Raw genomic sequence first — 13,053 nt, 5'->3', positions numbered from 1 at the left:
AGGTCTGTCTGAACCTAAAACTCCCATGTGAATAGGGAAGAGGGGAAAGTTCATGGACCTGGATGTTGGGAACACTGGGATTTTGACAGGCCTATCCCCTAACTTATGCCCTTAGCCAAGTCTGGGTCTCCCCAGGTCTAGTTTCCTTGGCATATGTATGGCAAGAGGTTGGACTAAATGGTAATTTAAGACACTTACAACTGGACATTTTAGGATTCTAAGTAAGAATTATATTAAAGAATCTGACCACTATGTATGGCAATGTCAGGTATGCGTCTCTGCTGCTTTTGTCCTGGTTGGTAACAGTGGGACATCTCTGGCTCCAAGAGGCAGATGGTACCATGCTGTCCTAAGGGATAGGAGTGAGATACTGCAAGAAGGCTCTGGAGGACCATGGTCAGGAGCTGGGAGAGGGGAGTGCGGGGACAGGATCAGACCATTGAGGGCAGGATATTGAGGAAAAGGGATGAACACTGTATAAGTAAAGAGGTTGGCAAACGAACAGGAGGTTAATAAGACAAGGTTGTGGGACAGGTCTAAATATCCTGCCAACAGGTGGAAGTAAGAATACGTGTGTTTGTTGTGGAGAAGAAGGGCAATCAAGGTGTCCTAGGCAGCAATAAGTTCCCATCTCAAATGGGAATGTTTCATAGTTTAAGTTGTATAAATCTGAAAGAAACACTATATAAATAGCACATAAAACCAAATTTTTAATAGGTACACACTTTAGCTTTATAATCTACCAAACTTGATTTACTTTTTTAATTTATTTTTGTGGTGTGCTGTAGTTGCCAAAAATATGTGTTTATAAATGCCACCTATGGAATGATTCTGTCACACCTACAACCTGAGTTAGTGATGGTTTACAAGTACACAAGGATGGTGTAAAGATCTTAAAGATGTTCTTGGCATTTCAAAAAGATCCAGTGATCTCTAATGATGAGATCTTAACATGTATTAAATACTTTTTTGATGATGATTATGATGATGATGACGATGATAACAATTGCCCATGTCTTACCTTTGCATCTGCCAGTGGCATCAGCATAGTACCCACCAGGACATTCAGAAATGCATTTCCCATCATGCAACACGGTCTTCTCAGCACAGGTAAGACATCTGGGACTATTGGGGCCACAACTCTTACAGGACTGATCACAAGCTAAGGGAGAGGAAAACCCATCAAAGAAAATCAATAGCGAGCAAAGGGAGCATTGAAAGTCTATTCTTTACAACGTCCATAGTTGGTATCAACATAGTGATCACATTTTTTGGCTGCTCAGCTAAGTTCTATTTCCTTGATTCCAACATTTCTGTTTTTGCAGTTGAAGGAGAAACAAATAATTATTCATTAAACTAAGCATAACAAATACTCTGAGGCCCACCTACCAGTGTATCCAATTTAATATGGGATTTAAAGTCAACACGGCTGGACTTTCCTGGTGGCACAGTGGTTAAGAGTCTGCCTGCCAATGCAGAGGACATGGGTTCGAGCCCTGGCCTGGGAAGATCCTACATGCGGCGGAGCAACTAAGCCCGTGCGCCACAACTACTAAACCTGCACTCGAGAGCTCACGAACCACAACTGCTGAAGCCCGTGCACCTAGAGCCTGTGCTCCTCAACAAGAGAAGCCACCGCAATGAAAAGCCTGCGCACCGCAACAAAGAGTAGCCCCCGCTCGCCGCAACTAGAGAAAGCCCGCAAGCAGCAACAAAGACCCAATGCAGCCAAAAATTTAAAATATAAATAAATAAATAACTTTATTAAAAAAAAAAAAAAAGTCAAAACAGCCTTGGCGGTAGGGTTGCCAGATTTAGCAAATAAAAATGCTCAGTTAAATTTGAATTTCCAGATAAATAATGAATACTTGTCTAGTTTAAGTTTGTCCCAAATATTTCATCCTATGTTTTATCTGACAACCCTGGTTGGAGAGAGAATTCAGGAATTCAGAGTTCTACAAAGTAAGGTCATGCTACAAAATTTGGTTGAAATCACTGAACTTCACACAGCCTTCCAGGATCTACTCGTTCACTTATCCATTCATTTAGCCCCCAAAACATTTCTTAAGCTCTGTGTCAAGTACTCTGCCAGGGGGTAGAGACACAAAACCCAAATCAACTTGGTCTCTGCTTTAAGGGGCTTGTTAAGCCTGCCAGAGGGTGATAAACATATGTAATATTAGCAATATTAAACATATCACTCAGATTGGTCTGTATAGACACAATAAAAATTTCAACAGAATGTGTGTGGGGTAGGAGGTATGAAAGGTTAAGAAAGGATTCATAGAAGAAATGACCCTTGAGCATTGTCTTGGAAAGCGAGTCAGAGCATGCCAAGCTGATGGGAACGTACTCCCGGCTGAAGCTGCGAGGCAAGTACAGGCCCAGAGCTTGGGAAATCCTGGGAAACAGCAGTTCATTCGGCTGGAAAAGTGGGAAGGGCCAGATTATGGTAACCTGGATGCCAAACTCTATAGTCTAGATTCTCATCCTACGAAAGACGTCCGTAGCCCCTACACAGATTTAAACAAGGCAAAAATATGGCTATGTTTGTGTATAAGAAAGATCACTTTGGCTTTAGTTCAGAGACAGTTTGGAGGGGTGAGGAAGGAGAGTTGGGGGCCTCGCTGGAACATCGTGGCAATGCTCATGGAACAAGATGATTGGGAGCTGAATCAAGGCTGTGAATGAGGTGATAGATTTGAGAGCTGTGTAGGTGAAAGTGTCTCAGATGGCTGCCTGGGGTCTGGCATGGAGATGAGTGATGCCACTCAAGGAACACAGAAAGGAGAGCAGGGGATTACGACAGACTCAGTTTGGGATATGCGCAGTCCAATAAACGGCCTGATTTAGAGTTCTGGGACTCAGGGGAGAGGCTTGGGGGTCATCACATAGGGGTTGCTGAAATCAGAAATTAGTTGATTTATTCAGTAAAAGCATGAAGGATAAGAAAGAAGTAGTCAAGGATCTGGAGAGCGCCAAAATTTACTGAAAAAGGAAAAAAACTAGCAAAGGTAACTAAGAAGAAATGATCCAAAGGTAGGAGAGAAAACAGGAGTGTGGTGGCTGAGAATCCAAGAAAGGAAGAAGTTTCGAGAAGGAAGACATTAACAGTACAGAGAGGACAAATAAAGACTGAAGAGGGTTCACTTCACTTAGAAATTGGGACACGAGTGACCTGTGCCATAACCATTTCAGTGGAGTCATCAGACAGAATGAAAGTGAAGGCCATGATTATAAACTGTTCCTTTAAAGGCTCCTGGCTGTGAGTGGAAGGGTATAGAGGGGAAATAACTAGAAAAATAGTACAGATGAACCTATTTCCAGGGCAGGAATAGAGATGTAGAGAATGGACGTGTGGACACAGAATGGGAAAGGGAGGGTGGGATGAATTGGGAGATTAGGTTTGACATAAATACACTACTATGTGTAAAATAGATAGCTGTATAGCTCAGGGAGCTCAGCTCTGTGCTCTGTGATGACCTAAATGGGTGGGATGGCGAGGGCGGAGAGAGGTCTGAGAGGGAGGGGATATATGTTTACATATAGCTGATTCACTTCATTGTACACCAGAAACTAGCACAACGTTGTAAAGCAATTATACTCCAATTAAAAAAAAGGGGGCGGGGGGGTTAAGGGGATGTATTGTCTCTCCAATACTGTAAAAGCCCAAAGCAAATACAGACCTCGGGAAAGGTTTTTAAAAAGAGAAGAGGTAGAATAATTGTTGAAAGCATATCTAGGAGAAAAAAGGGGAGTTACATGCAAAAGTACAGATGGAGAGATTAGTCTTGAACAGAACAGAGAAAGTCCTCCTTTTCTGAGTAGAAAAGGGAGGTGAGGGTGAATGCAGCTGCAGTTAAGTCTATGACTCAATCTATTCCATACTCACTGGCTAAATTCTTTAAAAACAAGCAAAACAAACTTCTTCTCGCCATCAGAGAATCAGTGTTTCAGGAATAGAGAACTACTGAGATTTATTCTGTTCTCTTAATCCACCTACACCATACTAACCTCCTGAAAAAGATTTCAAGAACTTGAGAAAAAGGATGGCAATTGATGGGGCCAAATGTTCCACCCTGCATCCTAGAGGATTCAGCATCTCTCTAGAAGCACACATGTAAGGCAAGATAATCTTCAGTAAATGGACAAAGGCAGTGGCCTTCATATCAGAGAAAAAGAAAATCATCCCCTCAACGCATAGCTGGAGCAAAGAAGCAAAAATGAATCTAAAAAGCGTTCTTCTCTCCGACCCTCCAAAACCTTCTGAAGCTTCTATTCTAGAACTGACATATCCACAGAACTGAATAATCTACAAGCTAAGTGGATTTTCCCAGAAATAAAGAATTGCAGAAATTTTTTAAAAATTGGAATTGCCCAACAATAAAAACATTACAGATCGAATGTTTTAGGATACACCTAAAGTAATACTTGGCGTATAATTTGTAAATTTAAATACAATTATTAGGAAGATGTCATTTCTCCCCAAACTAGTCTATAACTTCAATACAATATTAATAAAACTTCCAGTTGAATTTTATTCGTAATTCAATAAACACTCTAAAGTTCATGAATAGTTAACTTTAAAAATGAAGATGAAATAAAGGGAGAATTTGCCCAATCAGACATTGAGACATACTGCAAAGCAACAGAAATTAAGGGACAAAACAAAACAAAGCAAAACAATGTGATAGTGGTACAAGAACAGAAATTTGGACTACTCAAACAGCTCAGAGACAGACCTATGTCCATATGGAAATTTAATATCCAATAAGGATCAATGGAGAAGGTTAGATTGAATCACTAAATGATGCTGGGAAAACTGGATCATGAAATGGAGAAAAAATCAAACTGGATCACTACTTAAACTCATATACAGAAGTGGACTCCAGATGGATCAACAACCTACATAAAGAAAAAACTGTGAAATTAATAGAATTTCTTCTATTAATTGTAGTATAATTTCTTTGTGAACTTGAGCAGGGTGGGTCTTCTTAAACAAAAATTCAAAAGCAAAATGTTAAAGTGAAAAATGATGAATTAGAGATTTCTGTTCAACAAAGGGCACCACATTAAAGGTTAAAAGGTAACGAAATGGGAAAATGTTTGCATATTTATGACTGACAGAGTTAATATCTATAAGGTGCAAGGAATTCCATAAAATCAACAATAAAAAGGTAGCAAGGCCTATGAAACAATGGGAAAAACATATCAAAAAGCAATTTATCAAAGAGGAAACACAAAAGTCCAACAGGAGTTGAAGATATTCTCAAACTCATTAATAATCAGAAAAATGCAAATTAAAATAGGATGTCCCTGTATACCTATTGACCAGGAAAAAACCTGAAGTTTGATAATGTCAAATGGTGGCAAGGATGTAGAGATGAAAGAGCCCTTATGCTTGGGAGTGTAGATGCTGGTGAGCTACCTGGCACTACTTATCACATAAAGAAAACGCAGAGTCAACAATTAAAGAATAAATTTAAATTAAAATTAAAAAAAAAAAAAGAAACCAACAGTTCTGCTCTCAGGTTATCCATCCATCCCAGGGAACCTCCCACCCAGTTCATCAAAGGACATGTCGGAGGTTGTTCACCGGTGCTCCCTAGTGACGGTGTGCAGATGGAAGGAAGTGAGGGAATCCCGTCCCTGGGAGAGCAGATGGGAGAGCTGTAGGGGATGCAGACCAGGAAGGACTATGCAGCAGTGAGAAACAAAGGGCTAGATGATATAGCAACTGGGTGAATCTGAAAAACATACTGCTGAGTGAAAAAAGGACAACATGAACTCTATAACGTGGTATCATTTAAGAAAAACATACATATACGTATACTCACTGAAAACAATACCCATTTTACATGCGCCTATAAAAACAAGAAGATAAAAAAAATTGAAATAGTTGCCTAGGTGAGGCAGGGAAATCGGTATAAAAGGAAGGAAAGAGAAAAAAAGGAGAGAGGGAAGGAAGAGAGTGAGAATGGCTAACAGAAACCTCTGAACTTGCTTTGATTTATTGTGTTAGCTAGAGTCCGAAAAGCCCTTCATAATAGCTTAAGTACTTACATGACTAAAGAATGGGGAGGTTTTGTCCTTTGAATTTCCCCATGCCTTATATCTAATATTTGTAAAACTCAAAGCATATACCACAGACAAACTTGGTGGTTGTAAATTCTTTCAGCCAGGGCATAGCACCATTTATAACAGGTTGTGCTGGATTTTTCTCAGCACTCAACTTTGAGATTTCTACAGATATGGGTTGCTTGGTTATAAATTATTAAACCAACACCAGCTGGTCTTTATCTCGAATAGTACTAATCTGAATTGAAAGTAAGTCGGCATTATCAGCGTCTTAATTAACATTCCGATACCAATCAGCGACTTGGTTCACTGTTGCTTTAGAAAATATTTACATGAACCTTTCTGAAGGCATTTGATACAAACTTAGAGAACTCGAACAATTTTATGAAAAGTTTAAACTCCAGCCTTGTCTATCAAAAGGGCCACTGGTCAATGCCAATGGCATCACAAAGTCTTGTATCTGCTAAGCATATGGCAGGCATTCCGTAATTACCTATTGATCCATTGACTGGTTGGCTGACTAATGTCAACAATGGTCCATCCTGCTGTTTGAAAGTTCTCTTTCTGCTTTGTTTCAAAATGTATACAGATGGCATTTCAGATGTATACTCTCTCCCTAAGCCACCTGTTCAGTAGTCTTTTTATAAAATTCTTCCAGTCTGCAAGGAGACCTGGCTTTCTTCACTCAACCTCTCTGCCCAAGTAGACTCCCACCCCTCACCGCCTCAGGCTCACACTAACCATCCCTCCTTTTACATACACGCATCCCTAGCAAAAGTTGCTTTCTCATTCCAGATAATATCATCTCGGTAGCAGGTCCGTGTCACCACTCCTTGTCAGTGACAGTAGCCAGCCTCCTTGGGGAGTTAAAGGGTAAATGCCTTCAGGCCTTTAAGTTAGTGCAAATTTGACATCTGCTGACCTATAGAGAATACATCTGGCTTAATTGAGCAGGAAAGTGATGTTGGCAGAAAAAGATTAAAATGCTCAGGGTAATGGCAGCCTGCCTTTCTTTCCTTGTTCTCTCCTGAATCCACACAAAAGCCACCTGTGACTTGTCCATATTGAGTGAGACTTCTCACACCAGCGATGCTGATGGATCCCTGCACGGCTTTAAGCAAGCAGCTGCCAGGGGGTATCTCTCTTCCCTAGGACAATGGATTTGTCAGGTCCCAAAGATCATCTCATTTGTGCTGTTGCCCTGCTCAGCAAACAAAATGAGGGCAATAACTCAAGGAAGTTTTACGGGCTACACATTTTTTATTGATTTAGTGGACTCAGTTATTAAAAAAAAGTCATCAGGCCTTTCAACAGGTATGGCCATCACGATAAACTGGATTCAAACCTTTCATTCACCGTCAGGTGCCTACCTGTGGACCTGGCAATGTCCACAGGGGTAGCCGGCTGATCTAAAGACTGATAGGAAGACAAGGAGGAAGGGGGAGAAGAGGATCAAGGGAGAGGAGAAGGAGAAGGAGAAGAGAGGGGAAAATGGGCAGAGGTGCATAAGGAGGTATCACATTACAGGGAGCAGTAGAGCAGCGACGAGGCAGTTAAGATCTAAACCCAGAAGACCTAGCATGCATTCCAACTCTGCCCCTTATTAGCTACGTGACCTTAGGCAGGTTTCTTAACCTCTCTGTTTCTTCATCTGAAAAATGAGGATGATAATAACTACCTCATGAAATTGTGAGGATTAAACACTAAATACTCACACAGCACTTACTCCGTGCCAGGCACTGTGCTCAATGCCTTGCATACGTTAACTCAGTCCTTGAAACAGCCTTCTGAGCTGGGTGTGTGTTAGTTTCCCATTGCTGCTGTAACAAATGACCACAAACTCAGTGGCTTAAAACAACACAAATTTATTATCATACAGCTTAAGAGGTCAGAAGTCCTAAAATCAAAGCATTGGCAGGACTGCATTCCTTCTGGAAGCTCTGGCGGTGGGGGAGGGGGGCGGGATCCATTTCCTTGTCTTTTTCCAGGTTCTATAGGCTGCCTGCATGCTCATGGCCCCTCTCAGGTATCACTCTGACCTCTGCTCCTGTTTCAGATCTCCTTTTCTGACTCTGATCCTCCTGCCTCCCTCATATAAGGACGCCTGTGATTACGCTGGCCCACTCAGATAATCCAGGATAATCTCCCCCATCTCAAGATCCTTACCTTAATCACACCTACAAAGTCTCTTTTGTCATCTGAGGCAGTGTATTCACAGATGCCTGTGACTAGGATGTGGGTATCTCTGAGGAACCATTATTCTGTCTACCACGGGTACTACTATTGTTCCCATTTTACAAATGGGAAACTGACACAGGAAGAGATTAAGTAACTTGCCCAAGGTCATGCTCCACACCCCACCCCCCAATACGTTCCTGCCTCTCAATTGGTTAATGTTTAGAAAGCACCTGGGACAGTGCTTAGCACAGGAAGCACTATGCTGGGTTAACTCTTATTGTCTGTAATGGTGTTAAAGGTAGAATAGACAATAACTGCTTCAGCTTTAATTCAGTGGCACCAACACCGAAGGTAGGTTGGCCCTTGGCTGGCCTAAGAGTGTCTTGTCCCCATGCATATTTGGAAGGCAGTCTGGTGTTGATGAAGAGTTTGGCATTTGGAGCAAGGAAGCCCCACTCCTCTCCCTCCAGCTGCGGGCCTGGAGCAAGCAGCCTGAGCCTCGTGGTCTTCAGATACAGGACGAGGCTACAGAGAGCTCCCAACCTAACAAGTAGTTGCAGGCAAAGGTATTAATGGGGATTCTGCCAGTGGAAAAGAAACATGTTTCATAAGCTGCTAGAACACTGTCAATCCTACCAGCATTTGCATAAAAGAAACACTGATTTTCAGTGCTATGATTTGAATGAAACAAGGGAGGCTGGAAGAGGAAAAAATGCTTTGGCCTGCAAAGCCGGACACTTACCACTGCAGGTCCCCTGCTTGTTGTAAAACCCGTCGCCACAGCTGCTCTCACAGCCGCCCTCTCTCAGCACTTGGAAGGGGTCTCTGCAGGCCAAGCAGTGCTTCTCTGTGGGACCCCAGCAGGCCGCACAGGACTGGTGGCAGGCTGCAGGAACAAAAGATGGCAGAAAGGACTAGTTGCCATTTTTCTTCAAAGGCTTTAGAATTTATATGGAGGAATTTCACTCCTTCACTATGCACATACCTGCACCACAGGAGAAAAAAAACCACACCCCCCCAAAAAAAACCCTATTTCTGTTGGCCAGAAGTACAACTTCCATAAATTACTGCTAAGAGAATTGGAACAGGAAATCAAAGGCTGTTGAGTAATGGGAATCACAGGGCAGGGAATCATAATTTCTAGACAAATATGGTCTGTCTAATGAAATCAGATGGCCCTCCATCACCTTGCCTTTTGTAACCACACAACAAAGTGTCAACTAGATAATTGCTCTTAACCTCCAACACATGGAGAATCAGTTAAGGAGGGATGCCACGTACTCTAGTCCTTGATTAGACCTTGAAAGACCTGGTGTTGCTTGATTTCTATTGCTCTTTCCCTCCCTTTCCATCTCTCCCCCTGCCCCCACCCCATCCTTCTGTCCTCCCTCACAACTCTTAGAACTCAGCCTCTGGGTCCCCCCCAAGTAGGATCTGCTCTAAACATATATCTTGAGGACTCGCAAAGCCTGATTTTCTCTTCTACCTTAGGTTTCTAACTATATGTTGTTTCCAGACCAAAGTTGTTCCTTTAAGACTTGAGCATTTCCCCCTCTTCCGGCATTTTATTTTTTATTTTTTTTATTACTATTCATGCTTGCTCTTCACCTTAGCAGGTCTATAAAGAGAGACCTATTCTGAATGATTGAATATATTCAGATCTGGTAAACTGTCTGTATGGCTAACCCCACCCATGCTTCTGATTTTCAAAATGTTTGCTTCACAATGGAACATAACCTATTTTTCAGAGGTATTCATTCTGACCAGAATTGGCAGGGAGAATGCTTTTGCTGGTCACAAGTGACTTGGGAACTATACCTAAGTAACTTGATTAGGGATCCATTTGGAATCAGAAGAAAGGATGCCTGCATGGCACATCTCAAGATCCAATCCTCTCCTCTCAGTTCTAAACTGCACAGGAAGGCCTTCCTTTCAGACAACTTTTCTCCTCAACAAATTCAGAGATGATCGCAAATTGTGTCAAGTGCTAGGAAGAGCTCTTCAATAAAGAATAACAGTAGCAGAAGTGGAAGGGACTCACTTTAGGAAGACCTAAAGGATGAGATGTGGCCAGCCAAAGGAAGAACCAGAGAGCAGCACGAACAAAGTTCTTGAGAAGGGAAGGCACCTGGGGGCTCAAGGAACTGGAGGCTCCTCTTGTGACTGGACCAGGTGGACATAGCGGGGCACCGTGGGAAACAGAGGGCACAGTGGCCTGATTCATGGCTGGAGGGGTGGGCAGGGGCCCTATGAAACTTGACCTTGGAGACCATGGAAAGAAATTAGGATTTTTATCCTAACTGCAACGTGAGTCGTGAATGGGCTTAAATAGGATAGACACAAGCCCCAATTTAGATTTTTTAAAAGCCCTCTCTGGTTGCCATGTAGAGAGGGTTTAAGGACTTGCATGCCGGCAGGGAGATGAGTGTGGAGTTGACTGCTCTGGTCCAGGTAAGAGATGACAATGGCAGGTGGAAAGCAGAGATGGACAAAGTTTACTTATTTATTATCTGGTTCCCTTGCTAGACCATAACGTTCATGAGGGCAGAGTCCATATCTCTTCTGTTAACTCTGCTGAGCGCACTGTTGGGTGCTCTACAAACTCCACTTCTATTTAACACCTAATTTACAAGTGGTACATGAGAATAGTGTTTGTGTTGAGACAAGCCACCAACACTACATTAAAACTAAATATGTGGATGCAAAGATCCCATTAACAAATTCCACCCTGAATGCACATGAAATGTGTCTGTCATTCATTTAGTCAACTACTCTTCCAATACTCATTACAGTCACTGTCTGAAGTGTCTATCAGTGTTAAGTGCCTCTGCCTTACTGAGGAAATGGAGTTGATTCAAAGCCATTACCTAAACAAACAAGCAAACAAACAAACAAAAACCCAACTGCATTTCTAAGAAGACATGCCAGGCTAATCTGTCTATCAATGTTCAACAGAAGCACCTACCACATGCGAGGTGCAGGCCTAGCCTGTGGGGCTTTCCCAGCTGCCACAGGTGAGCCAGGGCCCCGGGGAGTAAGTGCCCGAGGGGATGATGGGGGGTGAGGCAAAAAAGACAACAGGGGTCAGATCACGAGTATCAGGCAGGCAGGGGATTTCATCCTGTAAAAGTTTTAATCAGGGCAGTGGAATTGATCCGTTTTGCTTTTTAGAGCATTTAACAGATACTCAGCTGCACTGGCGGTTAACATAGTAAAAATACTTCCAAGCTGGTTGGTAAATGGCTGTCATCCTGGCCCCCTCCCTGATATTCTGACCGCAGCCCTGGGATCGCTGGCAGACACCATGCTCCAACAACAAAAGGTCTGACACAGGAGAGGGTCTCGGGTCTCCCCTCCTTCCAACCGATCTGATCTGTGCCATACTGCTTGTTAAATATTTTTAATATTACCCCTGGTGCTGCCAATCAGAATGGGGGTCAAAGGATGAGCAGGATAGACGCTACAGACTTAGGGACGGCACTCAGACCCATCACAAACTGAGCCCTACTTAGCATTCCAGTCCTACCTTCTGCTACCTCCCCCTCATCTACACCAGTTCTAAGGAGCAGGGTGCTCTAAGCATGCCATGTGACTGATCAAGGGTTCTGGATGCCCCGCCCAGGACTGACCCAGCCAGCAATGCCTCTGGCTCCTTCCACAGCCTCTGTAATCCTGTTTACACCTGAGAGGCCTCCTAAGTTGTCACTACTTCTGTGAAGCTTTGCTGAACTTGTCCAGACAAAGTCAGGCACTCCTTCCTCTATGTTCCTGCAGCACTTTGTATGTGCCTCTCATGCTATTTATCCTACTGTACTAATGATTCAGTTACAAATCAATCCCATTCAATGGAATGTAATATCCTCCAAAACAGGGGCTATGTTTTAGTCATCTTAAACCCCCAGTATTCAGATTGATGCCTGGTATAAAGTCAGTATTCATTAAATGCATGTTAAGTGAACGCACAGCAGAATTTTTTCATTGGTTATGGGGGATTCATCCTATCAGTTTTTACCTTCTGTATGGAAACAACTAAGCATGAGGTCAGAGTCTAAAGTTATGATAAGATAGATACATTCAGAGCTGTAAAATTTACCTAATAAATACTGGAGTCCAGATCTGCTTATGATGACAACTATTTATGCTGCATCTACATTGAGTACCAAATGTGATGCTGGGCCTTCTCTTTTTTCCATCTCGAACAAAAGGCATGTTCCATGGCCGGGCAGGACAGCAGAAGGGATTTTTATTTCAACACAGGACTATGCTGAGCTGTCACTTCTTTTCTTTCCTTTTTTTTTTTTTTTTGAGCTGTCATTTCTTATAATGACATACTCCCACTGTGTTTTGCAATTGATTTCTAATTTCTAACACTGAACATATGCTACCGCAGATAATCTCTTCTTGCAGGCTTATTTTACATGGGGCTTTTATTACATTTGGGTTATTACGAAAAATAAAAGGTCAGTCCCTGACTTTTCACCATAATTTCTCTTAGTGATACCTTTCAGCTCACCCAGGGTTCGAAGTGTATATTGTGAAAATTGCGGCAATAAGTTAAAACAGAGGACAAATAAGATAAAGCCATTGTCTTATCTCACATACAGTAGATAATTTATTTAGGAAAGCCCCTGAATTTTCTGGAGCATGACAAGACATGCGTTGGCTTGCTGAGCAATTTACTTCAAAATGAAAAGGAATGAATTACTCTTCTTTTGGCAACTCTATATTGAAATCCTACTCTAAAAATAACAAACTTCTTTCCATACTTGATAATTTTGAAATAGAAGATTGCTATAA

The 13,053-nt window shown here is 42.2% G+C and overlaps 1 protein-coding gene across 3 annotated transcripts in view; it reads right to left on the bottom strand.

Moving 5' to 3' along the window:
• Nucleotides 1–13,053, bottom strand: part of FRAS1 (Fraser extracellular matrix complex subunit 1) — a 463,649-nt gene that overhangs the window by 209,705 nt on the left and 240,891 nt on the right. For all 3 annotated transcript variants that reach the window (XM_061192401.1, XM_061192399.1, XM_061192400.1), the window contains exons 15-16: nucleotides 8,999–9,142; nucleotides 1,022–1,162 (exon numbers count right to left, since the gene is read on the bottom strand). In XM_061192401.1, the coding sequence (XP_061048384.1) occupies nucleotides 1,022–1,162; nucleotides 8,999–9,142 (285 nt within the window). The remainder of the gene's footprint in view (nucleotides 1–1,021; nucleotides 1,163–8,998; nucleotides 9,143–13,053) is intronic.

The sequence above is a fragment of the Eubalaena glacialis genome, chromosome 5, assembly GCF_028564815.1.
Source record: "Eubalaena glacialis isolate mEubGla1 chromosome 5, mEubGla1.1.hap2.+ XY, whole genome shotgun sequence".
Taxonomy (NCBI): Eukaryota; Metazoa; Chordata; class Mammalia; order Artiodactyla; family Balaenidae; genus Eubalaena; species Eubalaena glacialis.
Note: the sequence above shows the minus strand (reverse complement) of the source record. Positions and strands in the feature narration are given on the sequence as shown.